This window comes from Taudactylus pleione, unplaced genomic scaffold (genome assembly GCF_031769625.1).
Source record: "Taudactylus pleione unplaced genomic scaffold, aTauple2 ptg000535l, whole genome shotgun sequence".
In the NCBI taxonomy this organism is placed as follows: domain Eukaryota; kingdom Metazoa; phylum Chordata; class Amphibia; order Anura; family Myobatrachidae; genus Taudactylus; species Taudactylus pleione.
The window spans coordinates 2,967,101-2,987,982 of NW_028284937.1; the positions used below are offsets into that span (position 1 = coordinate 2,967,101).

At 44.2% G+C, this 20,882-nt stretch overlaps 1 protein-coding gene across 3 annotated transcripts in view; it reads right to left on the reverse strand.

Moving 5' to 3' along the window:
• Nucleotides 1–677: 677 nt before the first annotated feature.
• LOC148501051 (myosin-binding protein C, fast-type-like) overlaps nt 678–20,882 on the reverse strand; it is a 157,899-nt gene continuing 137,694 nt past the window's right edge. For 2 of the 3 annotated variants that reach the window (XM_088450919.1, XM_088450917.1), the window contains 4 exons: nt 19,345–19,481; nt 14,943–15,129; nt 6,815–6,859; nt 678–4,908 (listed from right to left, as the gene is read on the reverse strand). In XM_088450919.1, coding sequence (XP_088307045.1) covers nt 6,849–6,859; nt 14,943–15,129; nt 19,345–19,481 — 335 coding nt within the window. In that variant the 3' untranslated portion in view covers nt 678–4,908; nt 6,815–6,848. The remainder of the gene's footprint in view (nt 4,909–6,814; nt 6,860–14,942; nt 15,130–19,344; nt 19,482–20,882) is intronic. The other variant, XM_088450918.1, reaches the window with a different exon arrangement.

Here is a 20,882-nt window from a genome sequence, read left to right on the forward strand (position 1 = left end):
TTTCTTAAAACACAGTCAAACACGCTGCTTAATAAATACTGTATTTTGACCAATAAAACCTCCAGCGATGGCCATTGCTTTTAAAAAGACAGTAGACCTACCGCTTAGTAAATTTAGCCCTTAGACCAGGGGTGAGCAATAAGCGGCCCTGCAGCTGTTGATGAACTACACATCCCAGCATGCCTTGCAACAGTTTTAGCATGGCAAACAGAAAAACTGTGGCAGGGCATGCTAGGATGTATAGTTCTACAACAGCTGGGGCCGCTAATTGCCCACCCCTACCTTAGACTCTTCTTGACCCTTGTTATTCCTCATTGTTGCCTTTCCCAGAATTATACTTAACTTGTAAGTTTCTGGAACATCTGGTAATATGTTTGTCATAGTTTGTGCCTGCCGATATAAAATGACAGAATGTTATTTCTTTTTTTTGTAAATTTACTATAGTACTGAGAATAGGGGTAATATATGGTCCTTTTAAAAGTTAAATGTGGCACATACACCCCTTCAAGTTGCCTGTCACTGTTTTAGATACCCTACTTCACATTTCTTCAGAGGACTTGCAGAGTACTAAAGCTGCCCTTTGTAATATATACAATATCCCTAGTCTTTCAACTGTTGTAACATTATTATATAATTAAGCTCCATAAGAAAAAAGTCTTACAGTCATTTATGTTTACACTTTTATTTTCATACATAACATTAAAACATACAGTTCAAACTGATCAAATGATATAAAAGAGAAGCTCAGTTTTCACGGTGTTGTTTACAGCACTGTTGATGACCTCAGATACTCAGTGGAGCCTGCAACCACATCACAGTTTAAAAGGTGCTCATTTCCGATCAGGTAACACATTGCTAACAAGCAGTACTACCGTTCTTCCTCTTTTGACACATTACACAACTGCTTTTATACTTGACTTACACAGATGCACTATGGGGTCTTTTGCGAAAAAAAAAAAAGTTTTATTCCCTGGGCCATGGTCACATGAATAATAATCTAGATGCAATTGACCTCAGACCTATGCACCTACAGTAAATCACTAAACAAGATTTAATTAACAAAAACCTAAATGATATCAAAGGGATGGAGGTATAGCAAGTTGAAAGAGACCATTAATTTATGTATTAGAACAAGGAGTTCCTGCAATGATTTTATCAACATCCTCAGATATGGCATTACTTCCAAAGGGATGCTGTTTACACAATCTATTATTCACACAAAATGACCCAAGCACTCTGCTCAGCACAATGAAACAATGTACTTATTTAAATTTTTCAATTGTTATTAGTATTGTTGCTAAACATTTATTTGTAAGGTGACACAGTAGTCTGCAATACTGTATGGTAGGATACACAGAGTGTACAAAAACATGACATAAAGACGTGCAATGTAGAACATGAAGTACAGACTTGTATGGTAGAGTATAACAAAGACATAGAAGGTAGAACATGACATGAGGACGTAGAAGGTAGAACATTACATGAGGACATACAAGGTAGAACTTGACATGAGAACCTACAAAGTAGACCATGACATGAGGACATACAAGGTAGAATATGAAATGAGGACGTACAAGGTAAAATATGAAATGAGGACGTACAAGTTAGAACATGACATGAGGACGTACAAGGTAGAATATGAAATGAGGACGTACAAGGTAAAATATGAAATGAGGACGTACAAGGTAGAACAAGACAAGAGGACGTACAAGGTAGAACATGACACGACGACATACAAGGTAGAACATGACACAAGGACGTACAAGGTAGAACATGACACAAGGACGTACAAGGTAGAACAAGACATGAGGACATACAAGGTAGAACATGACATGAGGACATACAAGGTAGAACATGAAATGAGGACATACAAGGTAGAATATGACATGAGGACGTACAAGGTAGGACATGGCATGAGGACATACAAGGTAGAACATGACATGAGGACATACAAGGTAGAACATGACATGAGGACATACAAGGTAGAACATGACATGAGGATGTACAAGGTAGAATATGAAATGAGGATGTACAAGGTAGAACATGACATGAGGACGTACAAGGTAGAAAATGACATGAGGACGTACAAGGTAGAACATGACATGAGGACGTACAAGGTAGAACATGGCATGAGGACATACAAGGTAGAACATGACATGAGGACGTACAGGGTAGAACATAACACTAGCATGTACTAGGTAAATAAGTTGGAGCAGACACAATGTGCACAGCCTGGATCATGGTAGCTTACAATCTTATGTTAAGGGGGCAAGCAGAGAAGGATCAGGGGCAACTGGAGTGTGAGATGCAGCAGCAGCAGCAAGCAGTTCTCAGTGTGGGAAGTCACAGGTGGAGGGGCAGTGGGAAGCTGTAAGGTGGAAGCGTAGGAGACTATGGTAGAGAGATGGAATTTGAAGGATGTATGAAAGCTTTAGAAGTTAGAGGAGAGTGTGGTTAGTTGTGGAAAGGTATTCCATAGCTGGATAGCGGCACGGGTGGTAAAAAAACAAAAACATATGACAGTTAAAGGCATTACTGAAGTCCCCTTCCTTTCCGGATCCTAAATGTACTCAGAGCACAAAGGCAGGTGCTATGGTTCTAAACAAGATTCACTAACTCTTGTGGTACGTCAACTCTTCATAAATGACACCCATGGTGGCTGCAATAGTAAACGGTACTAATAATACATTACGTGCGCTAACAGGTGGAAAGGGGCCTGGATTAGCCATGCTTTTGCTTGTTACCATATTAATATTAGTCTTTGACCTGCTTTGACTAATATATATTCCATGGATATATAAATAAAAATAAAATTACTATAATACTCGTATGTTAGTACATAGCTTTTATCTAATGTCAGCTCTTTTCCCTGGTTATTGATTAGGTGAAACAAGAAAAATGATACCTGTATGTATCACAAAATTGAAAGGGATGAGCTGCAGTAACAAAAATAAAGATGTTTACCCTAACGACACCCTTCCAATGTTGGATAGTGTATTTATTCCTGAACACCATCATAGACCCATCTCCCACAATTGTAACAGCAGACTGTGCAGACTGGGGACAAATACAGATCTAACAAGCTGTCACCATTAATGAACCAGACCTGAGTTGGATTTATGGAATCGGAAGCAGGCTGATAGCTCAGCATAAAATGCTTTGGTTTTGCATCGGTGTGCCCGGGGTCTGTCCTGTGTGTGCACAGTACAGTGTACTGTAAGTCTACTCTGTGCTCTCAGGAGACACCTCTGCAATGTAGAAGTAGTACAGAAAAGCAGGGTGCCCTGTTCAAGATCTAAACCTCAATGAAAGTGCCACATTCTACCGCCTTAGAAAACCACCTAAAATTCAATAACATTTTTCTGCTTTTCTCTTAAATTACTGCTCAGATTAGCCTCAATGATGGCTCATTTCGTCAGAATGAAGGATATCAGGACATCGTCATTACATGTGTGCCTTTTGTATAAAGTTTTTTTTTTGGAATTGGGAAAATTGTGCAGCAAATAAACATCATCAGAAATATAGGGCCAGACCGGTTCTCCCCAGGCTCAGAGCAGGTGCATTGGCAGAGTGAAATGACCAGGCACTCCTCTCCTCTATCCGAAATGCAACCTCTCTACACCTTTATCTTATTTTAACAATCTCGCTCTGCAAGATGACATCTAGCTTTTGCATGCCTACAGGAAACCCAACAATATGATGGGCCTGTCCTGTTCTATGTCTATGCAACTATGCCATTGGCTGGGAAAGCCTCTTGCTCCTCCTCACGTACTCCATAAACCTGTGAGCTTCGGATGAATTTTAGATGCCCTTGCACGATTGGAGGTGCTCAGCACCTTCAAAATGGATATTATATGGTGCCTTGGTCATTTTGCGCTTTATATATGGACGCCCAAGATACCCCACCTTCCTGTACAAATCAGAGTATAGTGCTACTACATAACACAATTCACACGATCACATGCTGCGACCACTTTAGTGTCTGTTGCCGTAGTCACACCTGCGGCTTTATGCTAATGCTAGTACCAGCCCTTCCCCTGGTGTACAGCCGTGCGTTTGACTGTGCAAGGACTGAGACCCCCACTTTGTGCATCTCTAGACACAACTATCCCGTTTGGTGCGTCTTTACTCGCAACCATCGGAACCTGTAACTTCCCCATGCTATGTACGGACTCCAATCTGAGCGATTGAGCATCTGAGTTCACAACCAGTTCTGCGACACTTCCATAATACCCCCATAAGACGGTACATCTCCATGCATCTAAATAGCCACTGCCCAGGAACGGCAAATACATTTCCAATACATTGCTGAGACTGTGCATCTCAATCAGTACCGTGAGTCTGTGTGTACACGCCATAGGGCGCATGCGCAGTGCAATGTTTTAGCTACTTAGACGCACGCGCAGTTGAAAAACATCGAACCATTTCCATGGATACCGGCATGGCATCCGACCCTCTACCACTAAACACCTTAAGAACAGACAGCACAATTTATTTTAGGACAGGAAAATAAAATTGATTCAACTTTTTCACTATCAAGTTACTGAATATTTTCAAGCTCATCAGTATATATTATATTAATACAATATTTTATTTTCTTCAGAAACAATTGCAAGTTTTTTCTTTAAGCCATTCCGAAGCTCAGTGACTCACCAGTCATGCCCTATGTAATACTGCACACAGCGACATAGGGACAAGGAGCGGCATATGGTTACAATACAGAAAAGTGAGAAGAACAGAGAAGCGATCTCTTCATATGTCACAAATTCTCACGTAGAAATACACAAAATACAACAGCAAGGGTAAAACATAAATGACAACAAAATACAAGAAGTGCGATGGAAACACTTTTCTTTCTTCACTTGCGAGGATAAAACTCAGGGGGGAACTCATCCAGTTCCTGAACTGCTGGAGAGAAACAGAAGAAAACTAAATGCAAAATGTTGTACTTACAGGACAAGTGTTTTAAAATGTACTACACTATACAGCTACTTTGTTTGTTTCTATGTATCCCTTCAGTCAAAAGTAGATGACATCCATATAAAGGGAGAGTGGAAGACTAAAGACTGTGTGGGAAATATGACACTAGAGCAGGGTCATGACAAGGGGTCTGTGAGGGTGCAAGGGTGGGGGGATGGCACATTCAGTATCCCACAGCACCCTATCACCTTGTTCTACCTTGTGGGTTGCCTTTCCAGGCACCCCGCTTTCCGCTCCTGCGCTGCCCCCCGGCGCTTGCTGCGTGATGTCATGACACCATGTGCTGGGGTGGGGGGAGTCGGACTAGTGCTATGGCACTACACTGCAGGGCAAATGCTTTTCTGTATAATACAGTATGTGTGTGTTTGTGTATTATTGTACTCCACTGTATGAACCTGCCTCTATATAAGACATAGGATACACTTCTAGTCATAAGCAAGATATTTTCATGCATGCAGCAAGTTTCATTGAAGGATACTGTATACTGTCCTACTTGGCCATCTTTGGCCACATTATGAGCTTATTTATCAATTATTGTATCTAAACCCGATAATTATAATTTCCTATTGCTGCATATTACGGCAATAAGAAATTATGGATCTTTCGGATGTATCATGAAACACATGCAGAGGACAGGGGCTCCCAAAGGTCCTAGCTATGAGTTAGAAATGAACTGATCGCCAATATAATCCCTTTACTTCTTCCAGGCATGCAACTGTGCATGTGCAGTCTGCTGATCACATATGTACAGGCAGTCATTGCTGGGGAGCTCCCGGTAAAAGTTGCAAAAAGTAGCCCATAGGCTACAATGGTTAACACCATCTAAAGATGTCTTTACCTACTGGGGCCAAGCTCCTCTTTTTTTACTACTTGATACACTATGTAGATAAAAGTGATTTGACAAACCCAGTTTCAGCTGGTATGGTAGGGTCCACTAGTTGTAATGCATGGTCACATTAACTCTGAGAAGTATAGAGATGTTCTAGATAACTCCAAGCTCCCTACATTGTGGCAGTTCTACGGAAACAACAAATGTTTTATCAGGGTGACAATGCCACCTGTCATGTTTCCAGGGCGACACTGGACTGGTGTACAGAAAATTCGGTAACCCGGATGGACTGGGCATCTCTGAGTCCAGATCTCAACCCCACTGAGTACCTTTCAGACGAATTGGAGCGATGGGTGTGTTATAGGCCGACTCGACCTTCTCCAGTGTCACAGTGGGCCACTGTACTTAAGGTGGAATGGCAAAACATGCTCTCGTAGCCCTGCTTCTTCCTATGGGGAGGAGTTCCGTCGGATTCCTAGAGGGATCCCGAGCGGTTCTCTTCGCCGTCTTCTCACGGACTCCACACCAACGGGGAGGAGGTAAGTAAAGCAGCTACTTCTGTAGCTGCGACACTAACCAAGGGGACAGCTGCTTTTTGGAGCAGCTGTCTCCGCACCGGAGCAATGATGAATTGCTCCTGAGTCAGGTTTTCCCCCGCTGCGAGTTGGATCCTTAAGTATGGCCTCCGATGATGAATAGGCCCATTAATCTTTTTTTAAATTCTAACAGCAAGCATTACTGTGTTCAAGTGTACATCCATCTTCACCATGCACATGGAAGAACTATAATAGTACTATACAAAGTAAATATACAAGCGCAAACAAGGATTGCACATGTTTTCCTTGGCTACACCATGACCAAATCTGCTCAGTTTTAGCAGAAACGTTTTAGTCTGTCTACAGTACAAAGATTCATTAGACATTTACACACTTTAGAACTAAAACATTTGTAAGCATCTCTGCTTATGAACCATGTAGTGTCATTTGCATTATCTGTACTACTTACGGTAACTTCTCTTGTTATATAAACCAGGGAGTATTTATTGTGGAACTGTAAAAAGAAAACAGAAGATTATGTGACTGTTACATTATTCTTTGCCATGCGCATTTTTAATCTAATTAAAAGATTTTTTTTACTAGCATACTGTATGTGAGCATTCACTACACTGCACAGCCCTAACATACTGTATGTGAGCATTCACTGCACTGCACAGCCCTAACATACTGTATGTGAGCATTCACTGCACTGCACAGCCCTAACATACTGTATGTGAGCATTCACTGGACTGCACAGTGCTAGCATACTATATGTGAGCATTCACTGGACTGCACAGCACTAGCATACTGTATGTGAGCATTCACTACACTGCACAGCCCTAACATACTGTATGTGAGCATTCACTGCACTGCACAGCCCTAACATACTGTATGTGAGCATTCACTGCACTGCACAGCCCTAACATACTGTATGTGAGCATTCACTGGACTGCACAGTGCTAGCATCCTGTATGTGAGCATTCACAGGACAGCACAGCACTAGCATACTGTATGTGAGCATTCACTGGACTGCACAGCCCTAACATACTGTATCTGAGCATTCACTGGACTGCACAGCACTAGCATACTATATGTGAGCATTCACTGGACTGCACAGCCCTAACATACTGTATGTGAGCATTCACTGGACTGCACAGCCCTAACATACTGTATGTGAGCATTCACAGGACAGCACAGCACTAGCATACTGTATGTGAGCATTCACTGGACTGCACAGCCCTAACATACTGTATCTGAGCATTCACTGGACTGCACAGCACTAGCATACTGTATGTGAGCATTCACTGGACTGCACAGCGCTAGCATACTACATGTGAGCATTCACTGGACTGCACAGCACTAGCATACTGTATGTGAGCATTCACTGGACTGCACAGCACTAGCATACAGTATGTGAGCATTCACTGGACTGCACAGCCCTAACATACTGTATCTGAGCATTCACTGGACTGCACAGCACTAGCATACTGTATGTGAGCATTCACTGGACTGCACAGCGCTAGCATACTGTATATGAGCATTCACTGGACTGCACACCGCTAGCATACTGTATGTGAGTATTCACTGCACTGCACAGCCCTAACATACTGTATGTGAGCATTCACTGGACTGCACAGCACTAGCATACTATATGTGAGTATTCCCTGGAATGCACAGCCTTAACATACTGTATCTGAGCATTCACTGGACTGCACAGCACTAGCATACTGTATGTGAGCATTCACTGGACTGCACAGCCCTAACATACTGTATCTGAGCATTCACTGGACTGCACAGCACTAGCATACTGTATGTGAGCATTCACTGCACTGCACAACCCTAACATACTGTATGTGAGCATTCACTGGACTGCACAGCACTAGCATACTATATGTGAGCATTCACTGGACTGCACAGCCCTAGCATACTATATGTGAGTATTCACTGGACTGCACAGCCCTAGCATACTATATGTGAGCATTCACTGGACTGCACAGCCCTAGCATACTGTATCTGAGCATTCACTGGACTGCACAGCCCTAGAATACTATAAGTGAGCATTCACTGCACTGCACAGCCCAAAAATACTGTATGTGAGCATTCACTGGACTGCACAGCGCTAGCATACTGTATGTGAGCATTCACTGGACTGCACAGCCCTAGCATACTGTATGTGAGCATTCACTGAACTACACAGCCCTAACATACTGTATGTGAGCATTCACTGGACTGCACAGTGCTAGCATACTATATGTGAGCATTCACTGGACTGCACAGCCCTAGCATACTATATGTGAGTATTCACTGCACTGCACAGCCCTAGCATACTATATGTGAGCATTCACTGGACTGCACAGCCCTAGCATACTGTATCTGACCATTCACTGGACTGCACAGCCCTAGAATACTATATGTGAGCATTCACTGCACTGCACAGCCCTAAAATACTGTATGTGAGCATTCACTGGACTGCACAGCGCTAGCATACTGTATGTGAGCATTCACTGGACTGCACAGCCCTAGCATACTGTATGTGAGAATTCACTGAACTACACAGCCATAACATACTGTATGTGAGCATTCACTGCACTGCACAGCCCTAACATACTGTATGTGAGCATTCACTGCACTGCACAGCCCTAACAAACTGTATGTGAGCATTCACTGGACTGCACAGTGCTAGCATACTATATGTGAGCATTCACTGGACTGCACAGCACTAGCATACTGTATGTGAGCATTCACTGGACAGCACAGCACTAGCATACTGTATGTGAGCATTCACTGGACTGCACAGTGCTAGCATACTATATGTGAGCATTCACTGGACTGCACAGCCTTAGCATACTGTATGTGAGCATTCACTGGACAGCACAGCACTAGCATACTGTATGTGAGCATTCACTGGACTGCACAGCCCTAACATACTGTATCTGAGCATTCACTGGACTGCACAGCACTAGCATACTGTATGTGAGCATTCACTGGACTGCACAGCACTAGCATACTATATGTGAGCATTCACTGGACTGCACAGCCCTAGCATACTGTATGTGAGCATTCAATGGACTGCACAGCACTAGCATACTGTATGTGAGCATTCACTGGACTGCACAGCCCTAACATACTGTATGTGAGCATTCACTGGACTGCACAGCACTAGCATACTGTATGTGAGCATTCACTGGACTGCACAGCGCTAGCATACTACATGTGAGCATTCACTGGACTGCACAGCCCTAAAATACTGTATGTGAGCATTCACTGGACTGCACAGCGCTAGCATACTGTATGTGAGCATTCACTGGACTGCACAGCCCTAGCATACTGTATGTGAGCATTCACTGAACTACACAGCCCTAACATACTGTATGTGAGCATTCACTGGACTGCACAGTGCTACCATACTATATGTGAGCATTCACTGGACTGCACAGCCCTAGCATACTATATGTGAGTATTCACTGGACTGCACAGCCCTAGCATACTATATGTGAGCATTCACTGGACTGCACAGCCCTAGCATACTGTATCTGACCATTCACTGGACTGCACAGCCCTAGAATACTATATGTGAGCATTCACTGCACTGCACAGCCCTAAAATACTGTATGTGAGCATTCACTGGACTGCACAGCGCTAGCATACTGTATGTGAGCATTCACTGGACTGCACAGCGCTAGCATACTGTATGTGAGCATTCACTGGACTGCACAGCCCTAACATACTGTATGTGAGCATTCACTGCACTGCACAGCCCTAACATACTGTATGTGAGCATTCACTGCACTGCACAGCCCTAACATACTGTATGTGAGCATTCACTGGACTGCACAGTGCTAGCATACTATATGTGAGCATTCACTGGACTGCACAGCACTAGCATACTGTATGTGAGCATTCACTGGACAGCACAGCACTAGCATACTGTATGTGAGCATTCACTGGACGGCACAGTGCTAGCATACTATATGTGAGCATTCACTGGACTGCACAGCCTTAGCATACTGTATGTGAGCATTCACTGGACAGCACAGCACTAGCATACTGTATGTGAGCATTCACTGGACTGCACAACCCTAACATACTGTATGTGAGCATTCACTGGACTGCACAGCACTAGCATACTGTATGTGAGCATTCACTGGACTGCACAGCGCTAGCATACTACATGTGAGCATTCACTGCACTGCACAGCCCAAAAATACTGTATGTGAGCATTCACTGGACTGCACAGCGCTAGCATACTGTATGTGAGCATTCACTGGACTGCACAGCCCTAGCATACTGTATGTGAGCATTCACTGAACTACACAGCCCTAACATACTGTATGTGAGCATTCACTGGACTGCACAGTGCTAGCATACTATATGTGAGCATTCACAGGACTGCACAGCCCTAGCATACTATATGTGAGTATTCACTGGCCTGCACAGCCCTAGCATACTATATGTGAGCATTCACTGGACTGCACAGCCCTAGCATACTGTATCTGACCATTCACTGGACTGCACAGCCCTAGAATACTATATGTGAGCATTCACTGCACTGCACAGCCCTAAAATACTGTATGTGAGCATTCACTGGACTGCACAGCGCTAGCATACTGTATGTGAGCATTCACTGGACTGCACAGCCCTAGCATACTGTATGTGAGAATTCACTGAACTACACAGCCCTAACATACTGTATGTGAGCATTCACTGGACTGCACAGCCCTAACATACTGTATGTGAGCATTCACTGCACTGCACAGCCCTAACATACTGTATGTGAGCATTCACTGGACTGCACAGTGCTAGCATACTATATGTGAGCATTCACTGGACTGCACAGCACTAGCATACTGTATGTGAGCATTCACTGGACAGCACAGCACTAGCATACTGTATGTGAGCATTCACTGGACTGCACAGTGCTAGCATACTATATGTGAGCATTCACTGGACTGCACAGCCTTAGCATACTGTATGTGAGCATTCACTGGACAGCACAGCACTAGCATACTGTATGTGAGCATTCACTGGCCTGCACAGCCCTAACATACTGTATCTGAGCATTCACTGGACTGCACAGCACTAGCATACTGTATGTGAGCATTCACTGGACTGCACAGCACTAGCATACTATATGTGAGCATTCACTGGACTGCACAGCCCTAGCATACTGTATGTGAGCATTCACTGGACTGCACAGCACTAGCATACTGTATGTGAGCATTCACTGGACTGCACAGCCCTAACATACTGTATGTGAGCATTCACTGGACTGCACAGCACTAGCATACTGTATGTGAGCATTCACTGGACTGCACAGCGCTAGCATACTACATGTGAGCATTCACTGCACTGCACAGCCCTAAAATACTGTATGTGAGCATTCACTGGACTGTACAGCGCTAGCATACTGTATGTGAGCATTCACTGGACTGCACAGCCCTAGCATACTGTATGTGAACATTCACTGAACTACACAGCCCTAACATACTGTATGTGAGCATTCACTGGACTGCACAGTGCTAGCATACTATATGTGAGCATTCACTGGACTGCACAGCCCTAGCATACTATATGTGAGTATTCACTGGACTGCACAGCCCTAGCATACTATATGTGAGCATTCACTGGACTGCACAGCCCTAGCATACTGTATCTGACCATTCACTGGACTGCACAGCCCTAGAATACTATATGTGAGCATTCACTGGACTGCACAGCCCTAAAATACTGTATGTGAGCATTCACTGGACTGCACAGCCCTAACATACTGTATGTGAGCATTCACTGCACTGCACAGCCCTAACATACTGTATGTGAGCATTCACTGGACTGCACAGTGCTAGCATACTGTATGTGAGCATTCACTGCACTGCACAGCCCTAACATACTGTATGTGAGCATTCACTGCACTGCACAGCCCTAACATACTGTATGTGAGCATTCACTGGACTGCACAGTGCTAGCATACTATATGTGAGCATTCACTGGACTGCACAGCACTAGCATACTGTATGTGAGCATTCACTGGACAGCACAGCACTAGCATACTGTATGTGAGCATTCACTGGACTGCACAGTGCTAGCATACTATATGTGAGCATTCACTGGACTGCACAGCCTTAGCATACTGTATGTGAGCATTCACTGGACAGCACAGCACTAGCATACTGTATGTGAGCATTCACTGGACTGCACAGCCCTAACATACTGTATCTGAGCATTCACTGGACTGCTCAGCACTAGCATACTGTATGTGAGCATTCACTGGACTGCACAGCACTAGCATACTATATGTGAGCATTCACTGGACTGCACAGCCCTAGCATACTGTATGTGAGCATTCACTGGACTGCACAGCACTAGCATACTGTATGTGAGCATTCACTGGACTGCACAGCCCTAACATACTGTATGTGAGCATTCACTGGACTGCACAGCACTAGCATACTGTATGTGAGCATTCACTGGACTGCACAGCACTAGCATACTACATTTGAGCATTCACTGGACTGCACAGCACTAGCATACTGTATGTGAGCATTCACTGGACTGCACAGCACTAGCATACTGTATGTGAGCATTCACTGGACTGCACAGCCCTAACATACTGTATCTGAGCATTCACTGGACTGCACAGCACTAGCATACTGTATGTGAGCATTCACTGGACTGCACAGCGCTAGCATACTGTATATGAGCATTCACTGGACTGCACACCGCTAGCATACTGTATGTGAGTATTCACTGCACTGCACAGCCCTAACATACTGTATGTGAGCATTCACTGGACTGCACAGCACTAGCATACTATATGTGAGTATTCCCTGGACTGCACAGCCTTAACATACTGTATCTGAGCATTCACTGGACTGCACAGCACTAGCATACTGTATGTGAGCATTCACTGGACTGCACAGCCCTAACATACTGTATCTGAGCATTCACTGGACTGCACAGCACTAGCATACTGTATGTGAGCATTCACTGCACTGCACAGCCCTAACATACTGTATGTGAGCATTCACTGGACTGCACAGCACTAGCATACTATATGTGAGCATTCACTGGACTGCACAGCCCTAGCATACTGTATGTGAGCATTCACTGGACTGCACAGCCCTAGCATACTGTATATGAGCATTCACTGGACTGCACAGCCCTAGAATACTGTATGTGAGCATTCACTGGACTGCACAGCGCTAGCATACTGTATGTGAGCATTCACTGGACTGCACAGCCCTAGCATACTGTATGTGAGCATTCACTGAACTACACAGCCCTAACATACTGTATGTGAGCATTCACTGGACTGCACAGTGCTAGCATACTATATGTGAGCATTCACTGGACTGCACAGCCCTAGCATACTATATGTGAGTATTCACTTGACTGCACAGCCCTAGCATACTATATGTGAGCATTCACTGGACTGCACAGCCCTAGCATACTGTATCTGAGCATTCACTGGACTGCACAGCCCTAGAATACTATATGTGAGCATTCACTGCACTGCACAGCCCTAAAATACTGTATGTGAGCATTCACTGGACTGCACAGCGCTAGCATACTGTATGTGAGCATTCACTGGACTGCACAGCCCTAGCATACTGTATGTGAGCATTCACTGAACTACACAGCCCTAACATACTGTATGTGAGCATTCACTGGACTGCACAGTGCTAGCATACTATATGTGAGCATTCACTGGACTGCACAGCCCTAGCATACTATATGTGAGCTTTCACTGGACTGCACTGCACTAGCATACTAGCATACTGTATGTGAGCATTCACTGGACTGCACAGCCCTAGCATACTATATGTGAGCATTCACTGGACTGCACAGCCCTAACATACTGTATTTGAGCATTCACTGGACTGCACAGCCCTAACATACTGTATTTGAGCATTCACTGGCCTGCACAGCACTAGCGTACTGTTTGTTTTTGTATTATTAATGTTTTTAGGTTTTTTGTATTAATTTTTTTACACATATGAGGCGTTAATCCAAAACAAGCATGTTCTGTATGTATATATGTACAGATGTGTCCAAATACATCTATCCTCCATGCGCTACAAGGCTTGTTGCACAGAATGCATGAGCGCTGTGTGGCTCGATAGTGCCGAGCGTAATTTTCACGCATCGTTTTCCCTTAAAATGCATCGTATTTGCAAAGTTATGTGAATAGGACGCACAAGCAGTTTGTGCTGATTAAAATGATATGCAGCATGCCTATAGTCTGTGTGCGACTGCAGGTGTATCTGCATGCAAAATGCAACGCTACAGTGTCAGTGGCTGTGACACTGTAACGTAGCATTTTGCATGCAGATACACCTGCAGTCGCACACAGACTATAGGCATGGCACATATCATTATAACCAGCAGAAGCTGCTTGTGCATCCTATTTACAACACTTTGCAAGTAAAACAGATTTTAATGGAAAAAGTTGCCTGAAAAGACGCTCAGTGCTGCAGAGTGATGCCACGCCAAGGCGCAACTTGCAGGGCTGTTTAACGCACATGGAGGCTAGATGTATGTGGACATATCTGTAATGTATGTATGTATATATATATATATGTATGTATGCTCAATTGTACCTCTGACTATTAGTTTGCAGTCAACCTCCGCTTCTCCCAACTCATTGACAGCTTTACATGTGTAGGTTCCACCATCGAAAGGGCTGGGTTTGCGGATATTCAAGGTGAGTACGCCTTGGTTATGCTTCATGAGAAATTTGGGATCATCTTTAATTTCCATTTTATTTTTCATCCAGATCACCCTAGGCTGCGTTCAATGAAAGAAAAGGCCAAAATGAAAAAAAAGCCGTTTATTGCTGATTGGAGACAAATTTAGTGTATTGCAATACACTATATCTATAATAATATAATAAGAACGTTGTGTCTGTCTTTGTTAAAAGTTGGTGCAAAAACCACTGAACCGATTTTCATGAAAACTGCATCATTTTGTAGTGGAAACTACTAGAAATAACCTGCACTTTGTTTCATCTCGATCCGTCAAGGTAAAGCTGATCCATAACAAAAACAACATTTATGGACATCACCAATGCAAGAGATAGGTGTGGCACCATGCACGTTCCCAGTAAAGGGTGGGGGGAGATGTGCTTTGGGCTCGCGTTCACTTGAATAGGATAGGCTATATAGCATTCTGTGCACAGGGCACACAGTGACATTGGTGTGAGTGGTGGGTGAATAGGAGAGGCTACATAGCAGTCTGTGCACAGGGCACACAGTGACACTGGTGTGAGTGGTTGGTGAATAGGATAGGTTAAATAGTCTGTGCACAGGGCACACAGTGACATTGGTGTGAGTGGTGGGTGAATAGGATAGGCTACATAGCAGTCTGTGCACAGGGCACACAGTGACATTGGTGTGAGTGGTGGGTGAATAGGAGAGGTTACATAGCAGTCTGTACACAGGGCACAGTGTGACATTGGTGTGAGAGGTGGATGAATAGGATAGGCTACATAGCAGTCTGTGCACAGGGCACACAGTGACATTGGTGTGAGTGGTAGATGAATAGGATAGGCTACATAGCAGTCTGTGCACAGGGCACACAGTGACATTGGTGTGAGAGGTGGGTGAATAGGATAGGCTACATAGCAGTCTGTGCAGGGCACACAGTGACATAGGTGTGAGTGGTGGGTGAATAGGATAGGCTACATAGCAGTCTGTGCACAGGGCACACAGTGACATTGGTGTGAGTGGTGGGAGAATAGGATAGGCTACATAGCAGTCTGTGCACAGGGCACACAGTGACATTGGTGTGAGTGGTGGGTGAATAGGATAGGTTACATAGCAGTCTGTGCACAGGGCACACAGTGACATTGGTGTGAGTGGTGGGTGAATAGGATAGGCTACATAGCAGTCTGTGCACAGGGCACACAGTGACATTGGTGTGAGTGGTGGGAGAATAGGATAGGCTACATAGCAGTCTGTGCACAGGGCACACAGTGACATTGGTGTGAGTGGTGGGTGAATAGGATAGGATACAGAGCAGTCTGTGCACAGGGCACACAGTGACATTGGTGTGAGTGGAGAATAGGATAGGCTACATAGCAGTCTGTACACAGGGCACACAGTGACATTGGTGTGAGTGGTGGGTGAATAGGATAGGATACAGAGCAGTCTGTGCACAGGGCACACAGTGACATAGGTGTGAGAGGTGGGTGAATAGGAGAGGTTACATAGCAGTCTGTGCACAGGGCACACAGTGACATTGGTGTGAGAGGTGGGTGAATAGGATAGGCTACATAGCAGTCTGTACACAGGGCACACAGTGACATTGGTGTGAGAGGTGGGTGAATAGGATAGGCTACATAGCAGTCTGTACACAGGGCACAGAGTGACATTGGTGTGAGAGGTGGGTGAATAGGAGAGGTTACATAGCAATCTGTGCACAGGGCACACAGTGACATTGGTGTGAGAGGTGGGTGAATAGGATAGGCTACATAGCAGTCTGTACACAGGGCACACAGTGACATTGGTGTGAGAGGTGGGTGAATAGGAGAGGTTACATAGCAGTCTGTGCACAGGGCACACAGTGACATTGGTGTGAGAGGTGGGTGAATAGGATAGGCTACATAGCAGTCTGTGCAGGGCACACAGTGACATTGGTGTGAGAGGTGGGTGAATAGGATAGGTTATATAGCAGTCTGTGCACAGGGCACACAGTGACATTGGTGTGAGAGGTGGGTGAATAGGAGAGGTTACATAGCAGTCTGTACACAGGGCACACAGTGACATTGGTGTGAGTGGTGGGTGAATAGGATAGGTTACATAGCAGTCTGCACAGGGCACACAGTGACATTGGTGTGAGAGGTGGGTGAATAGGATAGGCTACATAGCAGTCTGTGCAGGGCACACAGTGACATTGGTGTGAGAGGTGGGTGAATGGGAAAGGTTACATAGCAGTCTGTGCACAGGGCACACAGTGACATTGGTGTGAGAGGTGGGTGAATAGGATAGGCTTTATAGCAGTCTGTGCACAGGGCACACAGTGACATTGGTGTGAGTGGTGGATGAATAGGATAGGCTACATAGCAGTCTGTGCACAGGGCACACAGTGACATTGGTGTGAGTGGTGGGTGAATAGGATAGGCTACATAGCAGTCTGTGCACAGGGCACACAGTGACATTGGTGTGAGTGGTGGATGAATAGCATAGGCTACATAGCAGTCTGTGCACAGGGCACACAGTGACATAGGTGTGAGAGGTGGGTGAATAGGAGAGGTTACATAGCAGTCTGTACACAGGGTACACAGTGACATTGGTGTGAGTGGTGTGTGAATAGGATAGGTTACATAGCAGTCTGCACAGGGCACACAGTGACATTGGTGTGAGAGGTGGGTGAATAGGAGAGGTTACATAGCAGTCTGTGCACAGGGCACACAGTGACATTGGTGTGAGAGGTGGGTGGATAGGATAGGCTTTATAGCAGTCTGTGCACAGGGCACACAGTGACATTGGTGTGAGTGGTGGATGAATAGGATAGGCTACATAGCAGTCTGTGCACAGGGCACACAGTGACATTGGTGTGAGTGGTGGGTGAATAGGAGAGGTTACATAGCAGTCTGTGCACAGGGCACACAGTGACATTGGTGTGAGTGGTGGTTGAATAGGATAGGATACTGAGCAGTCTGTGCACAGGGCACACAGTGACATAGGTGTGAGAGGTGGGTGAATAGGAGAGGTTACATAGCAGTCTGTACACAGGGCACACAGTGACATTGGTGTGAGTGGTGGGTGAATAGGATAGGTTACATAGCAGTCTGCACAGGGCACACAGTGACATTGGTGTGAGAGGTGGGTGAATAGGATAGGCTACATAGCAGTCTGTGCAGGGCACACAGTGACATTGGTGTGAGAGGTGGGTGAATAGGAAAGGTTACATAGCAGTCTGTGCACAGGGCACACAGTGACATTGGTGTGAGAGGTGGGTGAATAGGATAGGCTTTATAGCAGTCTGTGCACAGGGCACACAGTGACATTGGTGTGAGTGGTGGATGAATAGGATAGGCTACATAGCAGTCTGTGCACAGGGCACACAGTGACATTGGTGTGAGTGGTGGGTGAATAGGATAGGCTACATAGCAGTCTGTGCACAGGGCACACAGTGACATTGGTGTGAGTGGTGGATGAATAGCATAGGCTACATAGCAGTCTGTGCACAGGGCACACAGTGACATAGGTGTGAGAGGTGGGTGAATAGGAGAGGTTACATAGCAGTCTGTACACAGGGCACACAGTGACATTGGTGTGAGTGGTGGGTGAATAGGATAGGTTACATAGCAGTCTGCACAGGGCACACAGTGACATTGGTGTGAGAGGTGGGTGAATAGGAGAGGTTACATAGCAGTCTGTGCACAGGGCACACAGTGACATTGGTGTGAGTGGTGGGTGAAAGCTCTGCTGCCACCAGTCTGTATAGCGCTGCTGGCCACGTGGGTCACTCCTGTGACAGGGCCCCTATGCAAAGCAATACAACTAGAACTCCTCAAATAAAATAAAACATTTTGGCAGAAGTGATTTCATCGAGGTCAAAGCTGTGGGCAACAGTTAGTATTATATAATTTTTTTTTCTTTTATAAAGTTGATTATGAGACTACTTTTTCAAAATATATATGGCATTGGCAATATCTTCCCCTTTGAGATATTTAAAATACAATCAGACTGCACAGAATTGTCGGCCCTCGTGTGCTGTATTAATGTTTCCAGATACACAGAAAGACGTGTTCTCTGCAGAAAGTGAACAATATCCTATATTTTACTATTTAAATTGTTTCATTTTGTCATTAAAATTATGTGGTTTCTTCTGCCAATAATTTCTGCCAAAAAAAGTAATTTTAAAATAAAATAAAAAAATCTCTTTCATAAGGATTCGGTTTCTCTGTGAAACTATTTTTTTGTAATGATTTTAATGTTACACAGCATTTAAACTGCTGTTATAAAGTTCCGTGTCTCACAAGAAACAGCTGTGTACCTTTGGATGACCTCTCACAGCACAATTTAAGGCTGTGCTATATCCAGCCACCACAATCCGGTCTATCAGAGGAGTAAGGAACTTGGGAGCCATGCAGATATCTTTCTCTTTGTAGTCATTAGGTTTGTAGACTAAACCTGCAAAGGAGGCAAATACAGAATAACATTAAAAATAACTGATACCAACAAGCAATTGCCAAAGCTTTGATCTTGCTCGACGTATGACAACTCCAAGCTCTTGGGATAGATATAGGGTTTAAAATTTTACTTTAATCAGTTCACTATTCAATCAGATTTCACCAATAAACTTGATCAGTCTACAAACGGCAATTGACCCCTATTTTTAAATTTGAGCTTCTTATTTCAAAACACTAATTCACTGTAGCATTTGCGGTTCACTAGTCGTGTTTAAAGTTCCTGGATTGCGTTCACAGTAAGCGGTGGCCTTAAAATTTTGTGGTTTTAAATATTTATTTTACATCATATATTTTAAATGATTAAACAGTATTCTAACTAGAGATGTGTGGGTCCAGTTCTCAGAGAACTGGCAATAACCGAATTTAGGGGTCCCGAGACGAACCGAGTCCGAGTTCGGAATCACTTTGGGGTACCGAGTCAAACTGAGTCCCGGTTTGGATCTTCCTGCGGTTCTGAACTTGGTTTTAAAAACGGAACTCGGGTTTTGGATTGCATGTTAACAGGTCAAAATTATTAGGGATGTGCGCGTCCCCGAGTTTTGGTTTTGGTTTTGGATCTGTATCTCCTTCAAGGTTTTGGATCTGGATTTGGTTTTGCAAACCACCCTCAAGTGTTTTGGTTTTGGATCTGGATTTCTTAAATAAAAAATAGATAAAAAGTTTTAAAACAGCTACAATCATGTAATTCATGCAATCCAAAACCAGAAATTCGTATTTAAAATCCAAATTATGAACTGCAAAAAGATCAGAACCGCGACCCGTATTTACCCGGATCTCCTCAGAAGAGTATAACCGCGACTCGGATTTACCAGGATTCACGAAATTCGGGTGGATTCGGATTTCTGGAGAACCGAACCGCACATCTCTAAAAATTATGTAATTTTAGCTGTTTATTCTATTTTTTTTTTAACATACAGATCCAAAACCAAAACTAAAACACAAAGGTCAATCCGGATGCAAAACCAAAACATGGGGGTCGGCGCAAATCTCTAATTCTAACCTTTACACTCAAACTGCGTAAACTACTATTTTCAGTTCCCTGTTGGTATTAGCTGAACGGTACAGTGAAATATATGTATCTCTGTAAACATTTTTTTCATACCCCTGAATTGCATCTCCTTAGCCAGAGAGGTAGAATGGAGGAAGGAAGAGCATGCAAGTACCGGGCGAGCATATTAAGAGCAAGTTAATATAATTGCAATATAACTAGAGGTGGACATGGCCACAGATAACCCAGTCTGTATTTGAACCCTACAGCAAAGATTATTACTGATAAAAATGATTATCACCTCTACAATGCCGCCCAAAAATATCAAAAACATTACCCTTCTCCAGCCAAAAG